This window comes from Phyllopteryx taeniolatus, chromosome 4, assembly GCF_024500385.1.
Source record: "Phyllopteryx taeniolatus isolate TA_2022b chromosome 4, UOR_Ptae_1.2, whole genome shotgun sequence".
Lineage (NCBI taxonomy): Eukaryota > Metazoa > Chordata > Actinopteri > Syngnathiformes > Syngnathidae > Phyllopteryx > Phyllopteryx taeniolatus.
The window spans coordinates 9,700,984-9,725,212 of record NC_084505.1 but is presented as its reverse complement, the minus strand read 5'-3'; the positions used below and the strand labels follow the sequence as shown (position 1 = coordinate 9,725,212).

Genomic DNA, 24,229 nt, shown 5'->3' with positions numbered 1-24,229 from the left:
CTGTTGCACAGCAAAACTGTTCCACCACAAAGGCATACAGCTCCACCATTCTGCAAGGCCATGCAGTTGAACAGGACAGCCTTAAGAAAAAATAAAATAAAGCTGAAGAAGGAGTCTTATTGGGCCTTTTTGGCCTGTGGGACTCCAGATGCTGCTGATGGGTACCGGCTGGCCAGAGAGAACTTCGGTGGTCACTGAGGTAGTAAACCCGGGCTTGGGAGGAGTTCGGTGAGGCCATGGAGAACAACTTCAGGACGGCTTCGAGGAAATTCTGGTCCACCATCCGGCATCCCAGGAGGGGGAAGCAGTGCTCCGTCAACACTGTGTGTAGTGGCTTACAGGGTGTTGCTGACCTCAACTCTGGACGTTGTAAGTAAATGGGCCGAATACTTCGAAAACGTCCTCAATTCCACAGACACGTCTTCCTATGAAGAAGCAGTCTAGGGACTGAGCATAGTTCATCATCCATTTTGCAGAGCGTAATTTGCAGTTGGCTTTGTTGTTGTCGTCTATTTACCTTAATGTGTCATCACGTGTCTGACATGGCTCCTACTACACTTGCCCAGAGGGTATATGTCAGGTTGGTGAAATGGCATCTGCGTCGTAGTATCAGTGTTTCCACGTGTCTGATATGGCTCCTACTCCACTTGCCCAGAGGGTATATGTCAGGTTGGTGAAATGGCATCTGCGTCGTAGTATCAGACCATTTTTACGAGTAGAACTATGAGTACAAAGGTTTAGTATTGGCAATGATACTGATACGATATTGGTATGGAGGCATTCTTACCAATTCTTTTGACAGTCGCTTTTTACCCCCAACTATTAGAAACATCTATTTTGAATTGTTTTGTACTCATGAAAGTCCAAAATAGCTACACAGTATGTGTCAATTCAAATCGCCCACACACAGCTCTGTGACTTTCACAGCCCCCACAAAGTCTGTCAGGGCTACTGCTTGCTTCCAACATTTTGTCATTTATTAGGAGTAAATCGTTGAAAATAGGGATGTCCTGATCCAACCTTTTCACTTTAGAACTAATACCGATATTGTAGCCTTGAGTTTTGGCCGATACCAATATTGCTCCAATCAGATTTCAGCAATAATCATATATAATTTACTTATTTTTTAGTATGCAATGTTGGACAAGGCTTGATCAAGTGATATTACCCGAACAGAGAACAATAATCAGCAACAGTAGATATGACAAAAACTGACCCATTTATTATAGACCAGTGGGTTACATAAAGTTACTGCTGTGCACGTCTTGACCTCTGAGGGGTAGTGTGGTGCATGCAATGAGATACACACCTACAGTAACAATGAAAGCAGAAGTCACGGTCGAATATTATTATAACTTGTTTTTCAGAGTTTGAAGGATATATGGCAGAGTATTGTTATATTGCCAATTTGTATGTGTTTATACAGTGTTGGTGTACCAACATTCATTATGTTGAGAGATATATGTGCAGCGAGTTCAATGCTAATGTTCATTAGCTCGTCAATAGTGTTTTTCATTCATTGTATTAGCTTTGAGCTAGTGATTTTTGTGAAAAAAAAAAAGGTCTGCGATGTATTTGAACATTAAATAGGTATAATTCTTTTGTGGCGGCACAGTGACCGACTGGTTAGCACAGCTGCCTCACAGTTCTGAGGACTGGGGTTCAAAGCCCGGCCTCGCCTGTGTGGAATTTTCCCCATGGCTGCGTGGGTTTTCTCTGGGTACTCCGGTTACCTCCCACAACCCAAAAACATGCTTGGTAGGTTGATTGAAGACACTAAATTGTCCGTAGGTGTGAATGTGAGTGCGAATGGTTGTTTGTTTATATGTGCCCTGCGATTTGCTGGTGACCAGTTCAGGGTGTACCTCACCCAAAGATAGCTGGGATAGGCTCCAGCACGCCCGCGACCCTTGTGAGGATAAGCGGTATAGAAAATGGATGGCTGGATAATTATTTTATGTCATGTCTGTTTACTTTCACAATGAACTTCAATTGGAGTGTCAATAAATGACTTTAAGCAACCAACATTCACCATTACTCCTTGCTACTATTTTAGCACCTCAGCAACCTGTTGTTGTGATTATGTGGGCTCTGTATGCCATCTGGGCGCTGCTGCATAGAAGTGCATGGAATGGACAGCTTGAATAAGAGTGGTAAAATCGTTGATTCTGGATCCAGTCCAATCCGATCTGATCCTTGTTTTTTTTTTTGGCTAATCAGACCGATTTCCAATCTCAAATATCAGATCAGGACACCCCTAGTTTAAAATATAAACAGATCAGTAATTATCCTTCACTGTGATTTTATCAGAATGAGCAAAAAAAATAAAAAATTATTATGTTGACTTGGCATTTTATGAGGCTCTGTTTTATAAAGCATTAAATGTTCGCACTCACTTAAATATGATTGCTGATGTGTGATATGATTTAAATCATCAGCAGCAAACAATTCTATGTACTCTGATGTGTACTGTTGCTCACTGTCATTCATGGGAACTCGTGTTGATCTGAGAGCAAGCATCCGTGCAATTTAAGCCTTTGTGACTTTGTCCCAAATTGTCCCTGTTGTACAGTATTTATAGCTAAATAGTGTAGCGATAAGATAAATTACCAATGCACATTTCTTCAGGGCTTCACTCACACAGTCAGAGTAGACACTAACACAATCAGCCACAGTCAAAAGGAATTAGTAGTACTACCAATGCAACCAATGTACCAAGGGTTAATTATAGTTATTGCTGTAGACTTCAGGACATAAAATCCGGTCAGTCCCATGGATGAACATTCATTCATTCATCTTCCGTACCACTTATCCTCACTCGGGTCGCGGCCGTGCTGGAGCCTATCCCAGCTGACTCTGGGTGAAAGGCAGGGTACACCCTGAACTGGTTGCCAGCCAATCCCTAAATACAAGCAGCACATTGATTGTCCTACCAGGGAAAATAACATTTTAGACCACTGCTATACTACACTAAATAACGCATACCGTACCATACCTCGTGCAGCCCTGGGCTCATCTGATCAATGCTTAATTCACTTAATACCAACATACAGGCAATAACTTAAATGCACGAAGCCTACAGTGAAAACAGTGAAAAAGTGGACCAATGAAACAAAGATAGAACTTCAAAGCTGTTTAGACTGACCCAAAGATAGAACTTCAAAGCTGTTTTGACTGCTCAGACCGGAGTGTCTTTGAAAATTCAGCTGGCAGCCTGGATGAATATACGGACATTGTCACATCCTATATCAGTTTCTGTGAAGTGGTGTGTGTACCAACAAACGCATTTCCAACATTCAATAACAACATTAACAAGCGTAGTTCACTGCCAAACTTAAGCAACTTTGTCAGGTTAAAGAGTATGCATATCGAAGTGGGGCCAGGGCCCTGTATAAACTCACTCAAAACCAGCTGACTAAATAAATTAACATTGCAAAGAGAAGCTATGCAGTAAAGTTAGAAAAACAGTTTAGCGCTAACGACTCTAAATCAGTCTGGCATGCATTACAATCGCTAACCAATTAAAAGTGACGAACCCTCCAAGCTGAGAACAATAGCAGACTAGCCGATGATTTGAACACCTTCTACTGCAGATTTGAAAAGGTCACTTTCACACCCCACACCCACCCAGCTGCACGATCGACCACTATCACACCTCTGACTTCTGCATTGACCATCCACGAACAGGATGTGAGACGCATCTTCAAACAACAAAAGATTAAAAGCGGCAGGCCCAGACCTTGTGTCCCCATCCTGCCTCAATGTCTGCGCGGACCAGCTCGCTCCAGTCTTCACACAGATCTTCAATCGATCTCTGTAACTGTGCGAACTACCATCCTGTTTCAAATGCTCCACCGTCATCCCAGTCCCCAAGAAACCTGCAATCTCTGGTTTGGATGACTATAGCCCTGTCGCCTTGACATCTCTGGTCATGAAATCCTTTAAACGCCGCATCCTGGACCAGCTCAAGAGTGTCACAGGACCCCTGCTGGACCCCCTGCAGTTAGTCTATTTAGCAAATGTGTCTGTGCATGACGTAGTCAACATGGGACTGCACTTCATCATGGAACACCTCCCGAGCGCAGGTACGCCTCGTGCCAGACCACCTCAAGAGTGTCACAGGTCCCCTGCTGGACCCCCTGCAGTTTGCCTACCGAGCAAACAGGTCCGCGGATGATGCAGTCAACATGGGACTGCACTTCATCCTAGAACACCTCGACGGCGCAGGGACCTACGAGAGGATCCTGTTCGTGGACTTCAGCTCTGCATTCAACACCATCATCCCAGAACTTCTCTCCTCCAAGCTTCTCCAGCTCAGCGTCTCGCCTGCCATCTGCCAGTGGATTTACAGCTGCCTGACGGGCAATACCGAGCAGGTGAGGCTGGGAGACACCACCTAATCTACACGCAGCATCAGCATTGGGGCCCCCCAAGGTTGTGTCCTTTCTCTGCTGCTCTCGTCTCTCTACACAAACGACTGGACCTCAACGCACCCGGCTGTCAAACTCCTGAAGTTTGCAGATGACACCACAGTCATCAGTCTCATCAAAGACGGTGACGAGTCTGCACAACATGGAGCTGAACACGCTCAAGACTGTAGAGATGATTGTGGACTTCAGGAGGCATCCTTCCCCACAGCTGCCCCTCACGCTGTCCAACTGCCTTGTGTCAACAGTCGAGACCTTCAAGTTCCTGGGAATTACAGTCTCTCAGGAGCTGAAGTGGGAGTTCAACATCAACTCCGTCCTCAAAAAGGCCCAGCCGAGGATGTACTTCCTGCGGCTTCTGAGGAAGCACGGCCTGCCACAGGAGCTGTTGAGGCAGTTCTACACAGCGGTCGAATCAGTACTGTGTTCTTCCATCACAGTCTGGTTTGGTGCTGCGAGAAAAAAGGACAAATGCAGACTGCAACGGACAATCAAAACTGCTGGAAAGATTGTCGGTATCCCCCTACCCACCCTTGAGGACTTGCATGCTGCCAGAACTAAGACAAGAGCATGCAAAATCCTCTTGGACCCTCCACATCCTGGTCACAAGCTCTTCCAGCTCCTTGCCTCAGGTAGGCGTTACCGAACAATGCAAACTAAAACTAGCAGACATTCCAACAGCTTCTTCCCTCTTGCCATTAACTTCTTAAACTTTTAACTTACAATTGTATTGCAACATGCTGCCAATTTTATTTTGTCTTGAATTTGTTGTCACATTTCTGTCGGTTCAATTATACATTACTCATGCACTCACTGCAGTCGTCTTGCCACGTTGCACTATTTGCATATCTGTTGTTGACCAATACTGGCCACTCATGCACCATTTGCACAATTGACTGAGTAATATCTGCTACATTTGCACAATCGACATTGTCCCAGATTATCGCACTACTAGTCACTTTAAACTGCATACATTTCTTGAAGTCTCGACGCCCTTTGCACAATGGCCATTGCACCAGACTATTGCTCTGTTAGTTATTCAAACTGCTCTCATTGCTAGAGAACTCTGCATCTTTTTGCACAATTGTCAAAAAAATAAATAAAACAAACTGTACTGGCATTACCAGATTACTAGCAATCTTTTATTGCTGAGTGACTCTTTTTCTCGATGTCTGTATGTCTCTAAAGTATTCTCTGTCAATTGAGTGTCTGTTGTCATACTAGAGCGGCTCTCACTACCGGAGACAAATTCGTCGTGTGTTTTTTGACATACTTGGCGAAATAAAGATGATTCTGAAAAGCTGTTGTTTTCATTTGTGAGCTGTGAATGAATCCAGCCGACTCAAACTAAAATCAAGACGTGTTCAATATGAAGGCTTGCACAGTTTTTTTCATTAGCTAATATTTTCAATATGCAGCATTGAATGGGTGAGGCCCAAAGTTATATTGTTTCACAGGGCCACCACATCCCAAAATAAAATCAAGTTATCACCCTGTACTCACATTAGTTCTAGCAAAAACATTTTTGCTATCTTAAAATTATATAACACATTATAAAGAAATCTGTTAGAAAAGCAGAACAAAGCAGTACAGTGTTTTCTATTAAAAGGCTTACTAATGTAAAAATAACTCGAGGCCAGAAATGCTGATGTAGAAATATGCTAAGGACACACATTACGACACCTTACTGAAGCTCACAAAAAGACATTAAAATATTAACTTCATGACAGCAAAACGGTTCAGTCATCAAGCATCTGTGAGTGAATTGAAAGCAGTGGTCTTTTTGCTCTGCTTTAAGGCTTTTCACAGGGAATATGGACAGAGCCCTATGGGCAAGCCTTCTTAACATTTAATCACTGCCATTGACGGCTGTTGAATTCATATATCCATGTTCAAATGGAGGACTGGCAGTGAATGAAAAGGTAAGTTTGACTATCAATAATTAACACTGATTATATCAACAATTTTTTTCTAACTAGTCGTAGTTACATTTTAAACAGTTGGAATTCTCATTCAAGAGATCTGTAAAGAAATTGTGATTAGTCTAAACAACAGAGATCTGTCGTTCAGTTTTGCCTTGTCAAAACTGAATTAAAGGTCCCATATTTTGGCTATTTAGACCTCCATAGAATGACTCTCTAACATGGACTTCGTATAAAAGTGTCAATTTCATTTCAAATAGTAGTATCTGTAATGTTGAACACAATGTTCAACATTACAGATACTACTATTCAGCCGCAATTATCCGCTAGTCAATTACATATATCTGCAACCGTTGCAGCAACAGAATATACAGTGGTGTGTCAAAGTTTTGATTTCTTATTTTCTTGCATGTCTGTCACACTTAAATGTTTTCCATCAAGTGTAAACAAAATGCAGTTATTAAATTAGGTCTTTATTATTAAGGGAGGGGAAAAAATCCAAACCTACATAGCCCTGTGTAACATAACTGTGGTTTATCATACCTGAGGCCTGATACTGCCACACCTGTTCTCAATCATGAAATCACTTGAATAGGACCTGCCTGACAAAGTGAGGTAGACCAAAAGATCCTCAAACGCTATGTTCTTTTTGACAAGGCGAAGTTGAATTACAGATATCTGCAACACATACCCAGTCTAGCTATTAAATGTTAAGGGTTGCCATAGAGCCTAGCCAGAAATAGCAGAAAAACAATTGTAATCACCACCCCCAAAAATTTTACAACTGCCTTTAATAATAATTTAAAATGTAAATATACGATGCTATGACCCCCAAAACACTTTAATATCAGTAAAATTAGGTCCTGCCCAACTTCCAAAGATCTTACACTTTCAGTCAAGGTGCATCACTTCAACAAACTTCCTTGACACAAACTACTACTTTGGTATTAGCCTGGGCTTTGGCACTCTAACTTTTGTGAATTTGTGAAAAGCGAACTGCGAAGAGGTGGGGTTCATTGTACACAATTTTGCAGTAGTAGTATTACTATTTTAAATAAAACAACCTTTTCTCAATGTTACTATATAAATAAATGAACTACCAAAACTATAATTTAATCTGGAGGCTTTTTATTAGAGGAATGCAATTGGCTGACGACCAGTCCAGGGTGTACCCCACTTCTCACCCAGAGTCAGCTGGGATAGGCTCCAGCACACCCGCGACCCAAGTTAGGATAAGCGGTACGGAAAATGGATGGATGGATGAATGTACAGTCCGGTTAAATATCCTATAAGTTCTTTTCCACATGGAATAAAAAAAATATATGCATTTGTAGCATTTCCAAGACAGATTTTGACCATCTAATGGAATCAATGTACTACCTAAATCCATTAAAAACAGATTAAAAGGTGCCTCTTAACTCTAATCCAGAAATGAAAGCTCTCATAAGCAGTTTAATGTGATGAAAAATTGTCAGTAAATCCAATTAATTCCCCACACCATGGGGAAGGATGAAGGCTATTGTGGAATGGTATACTACGGTAATTGATTGGCATGGCAAAATTGTGAATATGGCAGATAATCTAATCTGCAAAGAGGCTATGTATTCGTATTCAAATAAATTGCCTTGATTGACTATGAAAATTAACACACATTTCTTGACAGAAAATTCTATTTTAAAAAGTAGATAAAGTTGTTGTTTTGTGTGTATTGATCACTCCATTTGATTTCTACCAGCCTGTGTATATGGGTAAAACTGTGAATATGGAAAGACAATCCAATCTGCAATTGAAGCAGCGACTAACGATGGCACTCAGTGATGTTCTTGATTGACAATAGGGAAAGTATATATTCATTGTTCTTTTCAACTACTTGTTAGGTAGGAAAACAATGTTTTACACACCAAAATGGATTAAAAAAAAAAAAAAAAAAAAAAAAAAAAAGCGTACCGTATTTTCACGACCATAAGGCGCACTTAAAAGTCTTACATTTTCTTCAAAATGGACGGGGCGCCTTATAATGCGGCGCGACTTGTGTGCGCACCGAGTACCAAAATCTGTACATGTTGTTGTGTAATGAGCGCTCCGCTTGACTGACTGGGAGCATTTCCTGCCGACAAGCTGCTTATATAGAGGAAGGCGGACGTGACTGAGGACAGCATGCGGATGTAAAGGGGGAAGGATGCGCGTAAGAGAAGACACTAGATACGCCTCCAGTAGGTATATAGTTCGGGTATGTGCATCGGTTTGGCTAAGGACCCCCGAAAATGGCACCTATGAAGAGACACGCTTACGAAGTACAGTTTAAACTGCAAGCTGTCAGTTACGCGGAGGAACATGGGAATCGAGCAGCCGCGAGAGAATTCAAGATCAACGAATCCATGGTTCCCAAGTGGAGGAAGCTGGAAAACGAGCTTCGCCAAGTCAAGAAGACGAAGCTGAGTTTCCGCGGAAACAAGGCGAGGTGGCCTGAGTTGGAAGACCAACTCGAGCAATGGATTAATGAGCAAACAACAGTCGGGAGAAGCATCTCTACAGTCACCATTCGACTGAGTGCAATAACTTTTAAGTGCATCCAGTCTGCTCTTGGTTGAGTCCATGATTGTTGTTGTTTTTAAAGTTGTTCTGTTACTGTCGGAGAAGTGTCATGAACATGTCCTTTTGTTGCTGTAGCAGCTTGTCTCAGTGAGACAAGTTCATCTTCTTTCGTCTCTGCTTTTCTTGGTGGCATATCTGCGTTTGGCTGCGTTTTGTTTGGCTTGCCTTAGCGTGGCCATTTGTCCCGTCGTTTAACAATCACTGGGTTTTATCTTGTCAAATCAAACACTCTCAGGGAGGCGTGACCAGAAAATGTGTCACCTTTCACCACAATCAGAAACAACAGTGACAATGGCGACAAAAAGTTGTCGTCAAACAATAGATCTTCGTGAGATTGTTGGGGAATAAAATACCAACCAGAGGGGGAACAAAACATGTGGTTTCACATTTTGGGGTGTCCATTTAAGAAGGGCTTGAGGTATGTTAACATACCTTTAATACGAAACGGCTCGCAAGCAGGAAACAAAATGTTATATAGCCTAGCAAGCTAGGTTAGCACTAACGTGTCTATGTTCTTGTCGAATCATGCTCTAAAGCTTTGGTAAACATTGGTTTGTGCGCGTGAATAAATGTCAACGGTCACCCAGTATGTTGACAATGCTGCACAAACACATGAGTTAAAGGTTAACATACTTTTGTGTTATGAAAAAAATAATAATAATTCACAAAGCACATAGAAACAGCAACACAGAAGCACATGCACATAAAGGAAATGAAAATGGTTGGATAATGGGCCATCACAACCCATGATGGTTTCCTCAAGGAGTAAATAGCAGTAAATGGGATGTTGATTGAATCAGAGCAGTCTTGTACTGTATACCAGATGGCAAAAGGCCTTGCACCTCACCATGACACCAAGGAAACAAACAACCCATTTCCGAAACAAACCCTTAAGTGGATGAGCGGAATCTGACCTTAAAAGGAGGGGGGGAAAGGCACCAAGTGGAAAAAGATGCAGTAATTGAGAGAAGTTATATGTTCAGAATAGGGCTGCAGCTATCGAATATTTTTAGAATCTATTATGCTATTGGATATTCCATCAATTAATCAGAGAAAAATATATTTTTCATTTGATTCTCTTTATTTTAAAATCATTTATTTCCATTGTTTCCAGACTTCTGAGACTACTTCACAATCAACTAAAAGTCAATTACAGGGTATTCATTCTATGGCTGCAAAAAAACTATTTTTGTACTGCAGTAAACTGGCTATTATATTTGTTTCATAAATTGATTTAGTTACTGGTTTGGTCCATAACACCCCTCAGAAAAAAACGGAAACATGTTGAGCATCGTTTTCCAAAGTAAAAGCAGATGTTTGCAAATGTCTTATTGGGATTAAACAAAGGTAATCAGTCTGCTTTTCATAAAACACTTTTGGACTTGAAATGCCAGTCCCTCTTTCGGTTCCAACATGAGTTACCTCACAAATGTTCTTCTGATTGATTGGTCATACAATCCCACAGACACACTCAAACGTGGAAGCCGCTATAGCCGCAAAGGGGGGTGGGGTTCTTACTTTTCATCTACTTCCATTTTTTTTTGTGTGTGAATATTTATTTTTCCCAATTTTTCATCTATATACTGTAGTAGTGATGCACCGAAATTAAAATTCGCAACAGAAACTGAAAAAGGGAAAGGAAAGGGAAATAAATTATTATACCAATTATTTGTAAAATTGCTTTTATGGCTATGACTGTGTACTAACCTAGGGCTGGGCAGTATGGCAAAAACAAAGATCATGAGATATTTTTTTATATCGTCCGATTGCAATTATTATTCCGATTTTTTCAATATTATATTTAAACTGATAGTTTTAAAGTGTCTGTATTGAAAACTAAAAAAACTAGAGCGTAGTTCAACGTTCATATTTGAAGTAAATTAAAAAAAATGAAAAAGAAAGAAAAATATTGAAAATTATTACACGACAGTGTAACACATATTGAAAAATATAGAAATAACACAGCAAACTAGTGTAGCAGTAAATAAGGCTTCATGGACACTTCCTATATTTTAATGGGTTTGAGCTTTTATTTTGAGGAGACGTGGTTACTCCTCTCTTTCAGTTTGCTTTCAGTCTACCTGAGAGGCATGTTACGGGTCAGAACTCAAGCACTCGTTGGCCATTTTTAATTATTTCATCAAACTAAGAAATAAAACCCAACTGGGGAGTTTGTCCCACCCTTTCTATGCACCAGAACACAATGGAGGTGTAGTCACACATGCAGACAACTCAGTGCTGCTGGCAGCAGTGGCAGGCTGTGCAGACTCCCAGTGTTCGCGCTGCCCGTTCGCCTCCTCACCAATGGCCAATTGAAACATGATGTGGCAAATCAAACATTGGCCACGTTAGCCGCGCTGGCGAATCAAAATCGCATCCTGATAAAAGTTTAGTCCAACGCTCTCATTCTGCTGTGTGTGACCGGTGTTAGTGGTTTAGTTTTATTCCCCCGCTTTGCAAAATGCTTCAATTCTTCACAAAGTGCGGACTTGGGAGAGCCGCCGTTGCCACTGCGCCCTAAACAGACAGACTCACGGGGTTTCCCAGCTGCAGGGAGTGCCGTGTCGGGGAAGATGAGACCAGATGCCGATTGGCGCCTAATTGAAGCATATTACTACAACGTACATTTGAAATGTTGTTGGTCAATGTTTCCTCCAATTCATTCACATTAGTTCTCGCAGCCAGGTTCAACCAAAAAGTTAGACATTTACAAAATTCTCCAATTTCCTGACTAGGGTTGGGCATCATTTGAATTTGAGCGATTCCGGCCCCGATTCCAGTTCCTCATTTCGATTCCGGTTCCAAACGATTCTCGATTCTGATTCTTTTAGAGGGCTGGGTAAAAGAAGTTTGCATGGTTTAAATAAAGGGTGTCCAAATTATGAACATCCATTCTCTTAGCAGACTGCAGCACAAACTATCATGAACATTTGACTTGAGGTTCTTTATAACCAGTATCAATATCAAACCTAAGAAATGCTTTAACCATTTTATTTTATTGTTTCACTCACCCAGTTGATCGAGAGTTGACTTCACTGACAGTATATAGCTGCCCCTGTATTCTGTTTCATCACGTCAAATGGTTTATATGTGCAAGTTTTAACTTGACTTCTTGTTTTAAGCTTGTAGCCTTTTATTTTGAAGGGTATGCACCGGAAGCATTTTGGCACAAAAAGTAACTTCACACGGCACCGATGATTGTTTTTTATGATTGTATTTATTTATTTTTATTAATTAATTTATTTTTAAATGGATGGAACCAAATGCTACAAAATTTAAAATTTGCTGGTGGAGCAAAACAAGAATGGCGTTCGACTAAACTTAGTCTTCTGTCAGGCATGGGGGGGAGGGGGGGGGGGAATAGTTTACTGAAATACAAACAAGCTCTCGTTGCAGCTAAAACTGATTAGTTTTCCAAAATAATTGGTCTTAAAGGTGCCATGTTTTATCAAACCAACTTTTTCTAGTATTTGGGATGTTATATTGGCTCTATGGTGCCTGAGTAAATGTGAAATATGAATTAAAATCGTCTATGAATTCCCTAGTTACAGAAGTTTTTCTGCAGAGAAGCTCTTCGCCTACCTCTCCGCCCTGAGCCAGCGCTGTCAACATAACACACGTGTGCTCTCACAAGTGGGTCTTCTAAACGGAGGCAACCAATTAGAGGAAAGGGGAGATATATATAAATATGGACAAAGCGGATACAAAACTGGGTCAAACAGAAGTACCTGTCAGAGGGGCCTTTTCTGTAGTATGATAAAACCAATGTTTTTTTTCCAAAGGGAATTGTCACTTTTATACTAAGTCTATGTCAGAGAGTCACTCTATGGAGGTCTAAATAGCCAAAAAATAGGACCTTTAATTGAAAAAATAACCCTAAATTCTTATTTCATACAGTAGCAATGCTAACCCAGAAGCAGCTTACTTCCAAAAGCTCCTTTTCAGCTGATGATTTCATGCAATTGTTTTACAAAAAAAATAACGACACAGCGCTCTTTCTTCAGATAGTAGAGCATGCAGATGGAGGAGATTAACTAAAGCAGTAAAAAAAGTTGGTGACTTTCTACCACCATGTCTTATACAGCGAGGCTGTGTTAAGGGACCATTAAAACATGCACTCGCAAAAGTGCGACCACATGAAATTTTTACTCGCTGACACTGAAAGAAGGGTCGCAGTGTCGAGTCCTGCAAGTGATACCTTTGTGTTGAACGAAAGAGTTCAAATGGTCAACGTCATACTTGAGGGTTGACACCATCTATGAACAACATGAGTGCTTGCATGAATATCTATGACAGATAATCTTACACAGGCAAAAATGACACTTGTAATCCTATTACAGTACCACCACCAGGTGTCCGGTTCAGGTGTTGACTGCACGTTGATGTGCCAGCTGCGTGAAGACAAACGTTTCTCTGTGGTGGATAAGTTTTCATATCAACAACATCAATAGTCTGTCCACATGCAGGTGGTCACATAGAGTTATGTGGCTAAAGCCAGATGAGGCTTTACATGAACTTTTGTGTGTTCTTTGGCAAGGGAGGAAAAAATTAATTGTTAGAAATATATTTTTTTCTAATCAGTCCTGGTAAGGCTGATTCTTGGTTACGACACACCCAGGTGAGCCAGCAGTCCATTTATCCAAAGCCGGCCCTGAGCGCGCAGGCGGAACCTCAGGCCGATACTCTAGCATATTAGTCCGCCACGGAGTAATATTTACAATTACATCTGTGTGTGGATGGTAGATGTGTGGAATGCATCTAGCTGCCAGCGCTGAAGGATTACGACAGCGACAGCGAACACAGCTCCTCCCTTATTCACTGTTATCCACTCCCTCATTTGTTGGGCTTGACCCCTCAACATTCAGCTTCAGTCACTTCGTTTTACATCCATGCATTTGAAGAACAACTCTCCTTCCTTCCTCTCTGCTCGGAGAGGCAGGAAATTTCGAAGACACAAGGGATGTCATGACATTCTGTGCTGCTGTGATAAGAACAAACACAGGAATCCGCCTCTTTGACTCCCTCTTGGTTCATCTACGCTTTAATAACTTGATGAAATTAAAATGTGCGGTAGCTTTAGTGGGCTTTTTCTTGCAAGTAGTGCTAAGTAGCAGATAAACCCTCCTTGTACTTCTCACTCCTGTTTATACTTGAGTGTTATTGATTTCTTCAATATAAAGCGACCGAGTACTGTATCGATTTATATTCCTATTATCCAACTGGATCGATCTGTGCTCCACAAGTTAGACTTCTGAACAAAAGTTTATCAATTTAAAAGGTTTTAAAAGGTAATTGATCGATTAAATCGATACTAGGAAAATAAGTCATTGGATTTACGCAAATCGGCAACCACGAATCGTGATACAAATCGAATTGTTGCTCAAACAAATCGTTATGACTATTTCTTATCTACAGAAGTTATAAACTGTCTAAACAATACAAGGAAGTTAAAAGAGAAAGGTGTGCTGGTTAACACATCACAATTTATTTACTGCATATTTTATACTGTATTTTTTTCAAATTGCAATGTATATATCAGTGTTTTGGGGAACGAAGTGTCATTTTTTTCTAATTTTGTGCAGCCCTAATACTGATTATATTGTGCAAGCTGGTTTAGTCAGTTGCTCATCCCAAGTGGAGGCAGCATCATGTTAGGGTTGCTGGGTTTTTGTTTTCTTTTACAAATGGAAATTGGTCTTTTCTAGGTGAACCCAAGATGAATGGACTTATAATCACCTACAACTGCCAGTCAATTTATTTTCCAAAACCTACTAGAAAGCTGAAGAAGAATTTTAACATTGAGCATAACAATAACCTCAAGAATAAAATTAAACAATGGCTTCACCAGAAGATTAGAAAGTTTAGTTAAAAAAGCTAACAGTTAACTAACAGCAAGCATCTCCCATTTTTTCTTCTGGTACTACTTTCTTTTTTATATTTTCCACAAATCTGGATACTTGTACTCCGTATCCATTATAAAGGTGTTTTCACACTCAACTTAGCACAGCGTAGACCGCCGTTAACGTGTCAACCAACACATTCATTGTGCATGAGCATGGCGTTGCAGCAGCACAACGCCATGCCATAGGATAGCGTCACACAAGGCAGGCACTTGCCGCCACAGCTGTCACATTCAAACTGAAAATATTTAATTCAGGTGCAGTGCTCTCTGACGACATTGTGGCGCATTCAATAGGAGAGATGGTGGCAAGTGTAAACAAGCCTCACACGCATGTACACACTGGTTTCATTTGCGTGCCTGTACCTTTAAATGTGCTCTCTCTTGCGCTCTCTCTCTCTCTCTCACACACACACACACACACACACACACGCGCGCTTGACCCCCACCCCCTTGTGCTCCTGATGTGAGCAAGAAGGCTCTACCCTCTGTCTCTCTCATCATTGGTTACGTGCCAAAAACCTTTTACTTTTTTAAAAAGAAAACTTGCACTCGACAGTATTGTATTATTTACAAAAACACAGTAAAATTTGCACCCTACATAACATTCAGTTCTTCTTTAATAATGTTATGCAGGCCGATCTGCTTTTGAGTCACATTAATGGCTCATGTCTTCTGCTGATTTAGCTCCGTAACTTCTCCAGCGTAAAATGGATCTCTTGCCAATAGCTTCAAATTGGTTTAAACACCTGGTGTTAAGCCATTTTATTTTTGTGTTGTTAATTGTTAGCTCGTGTGGCTGGCTATGGCGTTTTCCATCATATGCTTGATGGAGGGGCTATGTGGTTCTTTCAAATACGCAATGTCATTCTCTTTGTATTATGGTTAGTTTGACAGTAAACTCCAAGTAGTAGTGGCTATTAACAGGTTGAAGCCTCTTTTTTAAGGAAGATTTACTAATTATTTCAGCCAAATCGCTGCTTGTTGTGTGTGGCGTGACTGGACCCACCTGCCACCATAGAACACTCGTATCAAGTTTGGGCTCTCAAATCAATGCAAAAACTTGGCCGATGAACGGCTTGTATCTCGAAAAACTCGTAAGTCGGGTCACTCGTATTTCGAGGCACCACTGTACTTTGGATGCAACAGGTTTGTTGAAAGTGGTAGAAACGTGTACATTTTGAAGTTTAAACAAAAATGTTAGCTTATAATAAAGCATAGCACACAGCCTGTCAAACTGCTCCTTGTTCACAGTAATCAGCCTGAAGTACAACTCGAAGGCAGTCTTCATGAAGTTGTAGCACACAGATGACCCTGAACTCCCTCAGATCTTGCCGTGCCATTAGAATGAGATGGACCCATATCCTTTAATGTTATGTTTGTCTCCTCTTCCTCATTATTATAAGCCAGTGCATTCCATTGAAACGTTGACAAATACAAACCCCAATTCCAATTAAGTTGGGACGTTGTGTAAAATGTAAATATACAAACACAATACAATGATTTGAAAGCATTTTCAACGTATATTCACTTGAATATACAACAGAGATATTTAAATGTTCAAACTGATGAACATTGTTTTTTTTTTTTTTGTTTAGTTTTTTAAATATTCTCTCATTTTGAATTTGATGCCTGCAACGCGTTCCAAAAAAGCTGAGACAGGGGCAACGAAAGACTGGGAATGTTAAGGAATGCTCAACAAACACCTGTTTGGAGCATTCCACAGGTGAACAGGTTAATTGTAAACAGGTTAGTGTAATGATTGTGTATAAAAAGACCATCCCCAAAGGGTTCAACTGTTCACAAGCAAGGATGAGGCGAGTGAAGGGACTAGGGATTAGTGCTGAAAAGTTACATACAGGTTTTGGAGCAACATATGCTGCGATCCAACCAACGTCTTCTTTAGGGACATCCCTGCTAATTTCAGCAAGGCACTACCAAGCCACACTCTGCACGTGTTACAACATCGTGGCTTTGTATTAAAAGAGTGCAAGTAGTAGACTGGCCAGCCAGCAGTCCAGACCTGTCTCCCATTGAAAATGTGTTAAAGAGCAAAATAGCCACAACGGAGGGCAAAATAGCCACAAGTTAGTTTGAGCTTTGTCATCGCAACGAACGTGTGCGCAATAGTCACATCGCAGGATCTACTTGTGATGTTGGTGGACTGTAACATGCAGTGCATCAACTGCAATAATAAAAGCGACCAGTAGAGGGACTGTTTGGATATGGATTTCCTATTTCACGCTTCAGAATGAAACTAGTCAGGCACGAGGTAGCTTCGTGAGTGTGCAAGTGCATTCAGGGCCACTGCGCAAATGGCAGTGAATGTGTTCTTTTGTAATACACTACATAATTGTAAATAATGAATTACTAAGAAATTATTATTTGTATGAGAATCCCGACCACCAGCAAGCCTCAGTCACCAGTCATGCCTTTCGATCTCTCCCGGGTCCCAGAAGAATATCACAACCTCTCCCTAGTTTTCAGTAAGGATCTAGGCATCTCTCTTCCTCCCTACCGCCCCGATGACTGCACCATTGACCTCCTGCCGGGAGCCCCTATTCCCTCCAGGCGCCTCTTTAACCTTTCCTGTCCCAAAAAAGAGGGTATGGAACATTATATCCACGACTCTCTTGCCTCCGGACTCATCCGGCCCTGTTCTTTGCCCCTGGAGGCCGGGTTCTTTTTCGTTGAAAAGAAAGCTACCACTCTCCACCCCTGTATTGATTTCCGAGGGCTCAACGATATTACTGTTAAGAATAAAGCTCTGCTGCCTCTCATTGACCCTTCCATCGAAACCCTCTGCGACACTCAAATATTCTCCAAATTGGACCTGCGCAACACCTATCAATCTTTATCCGCATTAAAGAGGACGACGAATGGAAAACTGCCTTCAATACCCCCCGTGGACATTTTGAATACCTGGTCATGCCTTTTGGATTAACCAACACCCCCGCAGTCTTTCAAACCTTCATCAACGACATCCTCCGTCATATGCTTAACCGGTTCCTCTTTGTCTATTTAGACAACGTTCTCATCTTCTCCCACTCTCCCAAAGAACATCGCCAACATGTCTGCCAAGTCCTTCAGCCCTACTACCTCTTTGTTAAATTTGAGAAATGTGCATTCCACCTCCCCTCTGTACACATCCTGGTATACATCATCGCCAACCGGACCGGGCTAAAATCCAAGCAGTCGTGAACTGGTCCATTCCCTCCACCCGCAAAGAACTACAACGTTTCCAAAGAACTTCTACCGTAGATTCATCCGGGATTACAGTAAAGCGGCTGTTCCTCTCACCAGTCTCACCTCCACCAGCTCCCCATTCCAGTGGAGCCCTGCCGCATCCTAAGACTTCGAGCGCCTAAAGGAATTATTCACAGTGCCCCCATCCTAAGACACCTCGACCCCTCCCTCCAGTTCATTGTGGAGGTTGACGCCTCAGACACTGGAGCGGGGATTGCTCTCTCCCAGAAGGACCCCAAATCCCAAAAACTACATCTCTGCGCCTTCTTTTCTCGTTGCTTTTCTCTGTCTGAACGGAATTATGACGTCGGAAATCGTGAGCTGCTTGCCATCTTTTGGGCTCTGGAGGAATTGAGGCATTGGTTGGAGGAGGTTCATCATCTGTACCGATCACAAGAATCTTGCCTATCTCCGTTCCGCCAAGCGACTTTAACCCCCGGCTAGCTCGTTGGGCCCTTTTTCTCAGTCGTTTCAACTTCAGCCTCTCCTTCCACCCTGGTTCACGTAACGGCAAGCCTGATGCCCTCTCTCGCCTCCATTCAACCCCTCCCGCCCAAGTGAACCAAAACCCGTCCTTCCTTCCTCCTGCTTCATTGTGGCAGCCATGTGGGAGATTGAACAAGTGGTAAAAAAGGCTCAGAGAACCCAACCGGATTCCAAGACCGGACCACCAAACCAGCTCTTCGTACCAGATTCTGCATGCTCGGAAGTACTTCAGTGGGCCCATAACCACCACTTCTGGTGGCCCAGTATGGCTAAAGACACACGAGAGTTCGTCCTTAAATTATCGTGATCGTAAAATGTTTTTTTTTTTTGTTTTTTTTTTTTGCCCATATCGCCCACCCCTAAGTAGCACTAGTGATTTGAGCGCTCCCTCCTGAAGGAATCACTGAATTAAATGTGCACAATTTTACACTGGTTTAAGATTTTGTTTTGTAATCCAGTACATTTGTAAAATACATATATTTATATTTAACTTAAATTCACTACATTTCAATATAATCTTAGAACTTTTTTCAAATATTTAGGTACAATTTTAATTTACCTTTAGTGTGCAATACTTTTTTAAATGAATCATGTAAGTACATTTTTTTCCCCTTCGTATATTCAAACAGTGTTAAGGTTCACACCATGCATAATGTTACAGAGGTTTACAATATTAAATACAGCTTTTAGAAATACAACCCCTGCTATTTTTGGGATGAACACTCAGGCCTTGTATACATCTGTATTTTAATGCTGGTCATACTGGTGTTACTTGGATCGGCAAGTATTTTTTCTCGGTGGTACTGACAGAGATAAATTGAAAACCCTCTGAGTGCGTGAAGGAACTGTGTGCAATACACACAGAGACATAACTGGTTATTTGGACCAAACATTTATTTACTCATAAGTGTCAAATCAGCAGTTCCATTATTGCAAAACTAAAAATATTAGAGTGAAAATCAAGTATTAAAAATAATAAATATTGTAGCAATCCAGCAGCTGTGTTAAGCCTCGTTAATGAGTTCTGTAACTTCCCGTCGTCTGGGAGGCCATGAAGGTAACGTGTGACGAGAAGGTCAGGGGATGGCAGCGAGAGAAAGGAGGGAGCGATTGTGTGTGCGTAGGAAACACAGTACTATTTTTATTTTTTTTGCGTGATGACGGCCGACAGTAATCATTTGTTTTGGAATAAAGAGTTAGTTGATAGCTTGTTGCTCGTCCTTGTTTCTTCGTGCTAGCTACAACATATTAAGCTCGCTCTGGCACTGTGACACAGACCTGCGCCCGGTGAACTGTGATCAAACAGGGGTATCCTGACGTGTTCCACCAAACCACAAAGTGATTAATCAAATCGAGCCTTTGTTGAAAACAACCGCAAACCACGGAGGGTTAGCAAAAGAGCGGCAAAGTCACGGGACTGAGCATATTTATATACCCTAAGTGATCAATAAATGTATTTTTCATAACTGGATTTCAGGATGCCTGGGCTGTAAATGTCTCTTCAAATCGGTTGTGTTTCTGACCAACTAATATGTATTAGCATGTATTCCCAGCCACAGATAAGATTAGAAGACTATTGTTCAAACAGTCATACAGACCGTAACCGTGTATGTTCCTTCCTTACTACGTCGTTCTGATTGGTTAGCTTATCAACTCTTCCCAGATCCATCTTCTATACCGCTTTATCCTCACAAGGGTCGCGGGCGTTTATATCGTTACCGTGATATAAAATGGCCCATATCGTGACAGACGTTTTTTTTCCATATCGCCCGGCAGTAGATGGGACCATGGAGGAGGGAGCCTGTTTTTATGAGGGGCCGTTAAGGACATTATTCAGGATTAGCTCTCACACTTTCTATTCAAATGCTTTTACACACACACAAACTACTGAAACTCTCATAAGGACTACTCAAACACTCTCATACGCACGAGTCTTGCTCTCATTGACACGACTCAAATGCTCACACACACACGCATCTTGCTCTCATCAACACTACTCAAATGTGTTCACGCGAGCACGTCAATCACATTCTCGCACACATCACTGGCATTCACGAGTTCATGTCAATCATACTCACACATGAATAGTGTAAATCTTTTATTAGGTAGTGCAATTCAAAAAGTGAAATTATAGAGTTGAAAGGCAGAGTTTCAATACCGCTGCGTTACAATCTGAAACGTATACGGTTCGTTGCAGGCAGGATAGCCGGGTAGTCGCGTTTAAGCTCCCCTGCGCCGGTGTACCTAATGAGGTGTCCAAAGGGAATGAAGGAATTTAATTGTCGTAGTGAAACTCATGTCATAGATTTGCACTAATTTTTACGTTAAAAATCACTTTATGTCTTACTTTAATTGACTATTTTGTTTGTTATATTTTAGTTTCTCAATATGGGGATTTTTTTTAAATGTGCTACAATCATCAAAATAATACATATTATAAATATGAAATACTTCATTCTGAGTATGTGCAGTGTGCAGTTCATCTCTATAATTTCACTTTTGAATTGAACTACCTAATAAAAGATTTACACTATTCGCGTGTGAGCATGATTGACATGAACTCGTGAATGCCAGTGATGTGTGCGAGAATGTGATTGGCGTGAATGAATTTGAGTAGTGTTTATGGGAGCAAGCTGCGTGAGCGTGAGAGCATTTGAGTAGTGTAAATGAGAGCATTTGAGTAGTGTAAATGAGAACATTTGACTAGTGTTAATGAGAGCATTTGACTAGAGTTAATGAGAGCATTTGAGTAGTGTCAATAAGAGCATTTGAGTAGGCAATGAGAGCATTAGAGTAGTGTTAATGAGAGCAAGACTCGTGCGTATGAGAGTGTTTGAGTAGTCCTTATGAGAGCCTTTCAGTAGTTTGTGTGTGTGTGAAAGCATTTGAATAGTAAGTATGAGAGCTAATCCTGAATAATGTCCCTAACGGCCCCTCATATGTTTTGCTTTACTTCATTCTTTATTTCAGACACAGGGGGATCCAAACAAACCTTTTTGACTGACATTGATGGTAAATACTAAAAGTGGGCCCTTTTGTATACTTAACATGATTTCTTGCGATACATCTTTCTCAAAATGTTGATTTTGTATTATTATTTATTGATCGAACAGCAGATGAGCCATTTTCTCCTCTGGGAGGAAAGACAAATGCCAAAACAAGACAAACAAGCCACTACCATCAGATGAAGAGTTACCTCTCATAATCACCTTGGGTTAATCGCAATAGAAGAGGCGAACACTGTGGGGTGACCGAGAATCACAAGCCGTTAAAAGTTTCATCACCTCCTGCATTGTACCAGCAAAGCATGACTGTAAGTGTGAGAAATGTTTGTGCTGTCCATATACAGTATGGGCCTCCCCATTCATAGGTAAAAACATCATTTCCGCTACATCATTCTAGAGCGCCACCAAGTGATACAGCGCATGAATGTATAGGATAGTCACTAAAAATATAGCAAGATGTGTCAGAAGCTGATAGGCTGAATCAGCATTCTGTCATCTACTCTTGTAGTGGCTTGGGTGAAAATTACTTTTTTTTTTTTTTAAACAAAAAACTGGGACTGGAAAAACGTTGACTTCTACATTTACAAGCTCATTACAACCAGGACAATACAAATACAATGTGAATAGTATAAAACCTAGGTCAATACAAGTTTTAATTAATGCAAACTTAGTGATTGTACTTTTATTTAAGTAACTGAAGGTGATCTGCAAGAAGAGCCTGGCGAGACGATCCAGAGCACCCGTTGTACTGTGACCAGGGCCCCTGCGACCGACCTGCCATGATCCCGCACGGCCGTGTCCTCATCCCACATGGAAACAGTTTGTTTGTGTGTGCGCGCGTGTGTGTGTGTGTGTGTGTGTGTGTGTGTGCGCGGGCACATGTCTGGAGCACAAACATACACACGTATCAGAAAGATACATTCATGAGTTAAAATATATGAAAACAAAAAGCATGAAATTAAATCATCACAGCAAAAGTGTACACATAAACATTCAAAATAATACGCGTACTATGTGTGTGTGTTCCTGCTCCAGACGAGGGTGTCTCGCATCAACTTGCGTGTACGCACGCACACACACCTACAGAACATACGCGACACACGCACACTGCCGAAGTTAGCTAACGGAGTTTGCTGAACGACACCTAGCTTTCATACGAGCATAAACACACCACAAATGAATACAACACTCACCTCCTCCACAGTGAGTGGCATGCATATCCTGTACTCCTTCAGCAACATCTTCCTGTGCTGCGTGCTGCTGACAATGTGTCTCACAACGTTCCCTCCGCACCGGGGATGTACGTGCCACAAAAAGATATATAAAACTCCTTCGCTTCGTGTTAGCGCATACGGAAGAACGGTTTCAAAGTACGGCCTGACTTAGGGAGTTCGCTCATCCGAACCAGCGGGGAATGTAGTGAAACGTTACAGAGCCAAACCAGCTCGGTTTGAAGGATTTGTCCCCTCCTATAAAGCTCAAGAGTCAGGAGTTAGCAACAAGCCCGCAGTAAGTACAGCCGGAAAGATGTAGGATTTGAGTTTCAAAATAAGAGCCCCACGAGTTTTCGCCTAAGAAATAAAATGAATCACATGGATAAGCCGTTCAAATAATGGATGGAGGGGCCATCACTTACAATCCTCTCTATTTACCACAGCGTGTCACTGGTTTCCATACAGTATGTGGGCTTGTCTTCAGCGTCCCACCGTCACCATTATTTAGTACAGGGGTGTCCAAACTTTTTGCAAAAAGGGCCAGATTTGGTCAGATGAAAATGTAAGGGGGCCGACCATTCGGCACGACATTCCTCGAACCATTACCATTGTAAATGAACATGTAAATATTTAACTATATCACTTTGCTGTCTGCAGCTAGGTCGAGATTACAAATGAGAATCTGTCAATTGCATTACCAGGAAAGTTAAAGGTTACATTTTAACGAAAGAAAAAGTCAAGCTCCACTCCTTTTGCCTCTAACTGTCTCTTGATATCACATGAAATTTCTGCAATCCTCCATGCCACAGTTCTACGACCCCAGGCTAACATTGGCAAACTCTTGCTCTTACTCAGGACAAATTTTCTCCACGGTTTTCATCACGTAGTCTTTAATAAATTAACCCTCAGTAAAAGGTTTGCACTGCTTGGCAATCAGCATTGCAACCTCGTAGCTTGCCTTTGTAGAATTTTCATTTGCGTCACGGGCTCTTGTGTAAAAACGCTGCTGTGCTATCAAAACAGCTTCAGTTTTTCGGCGCGTTCGTTCGCCGTTAGCTTGTCGGAGTTAGCATGTTTCGTCTGGTAGTGCCTCTTAACATTGAATTCTTTGCAAATTAGGCAGACACAGTTGTTTCGTATGTCAGTGAAAAAAATACTCCGATTTCCACTTTTCTCCACTTTTAGTTTCAGTTGCCATTTTAGAAATGGGCTAAAAATATACCATATAGGTAAAGGTTCACACAGGTGTCACGCGACGAGAATGCGGCCACAGGTCTACTTCCACCCTCTGGTGAAATATAAAATTGCATTTTTTTGTATGTGTGTATTATTTACTGTGGGAAACTGTGCTGGCGGGCCACATATTAATTTTATGACAGGATGCTTCGGGCCGGAGTGAATTTTGACTTTTGCCGGACTTTGGGCATGCCTGATT

General features: G+C 41.5%; 1 protein-coding gene across 1 annotated transcript in view; it reads right to left on the bottom strand.

The window, feature by feature from the left end:
• The window catches only part of LOC133476222 (cytoplasmic phosphatidylinositol transfer protein 1-like), a 67,167-nt gene extending 43,206 nt beyond the window's left edge, over positions 1-23,961 (bottom strand). The window contains exon 1 of the mRNA XM_061769338.1: positions 22,774-23,961. Coding sequence (XP_061625322.1) covers positions 22,774-22,821 — 48 coding nt within the window. The 5' untranslated portion in view covers positions 22,822-23,961. The remainder of the gene's footprint in view (positions 1-22,773) is intronic.
• Positions 23,962-24,229: the final 268 nt, after the last annotated feature.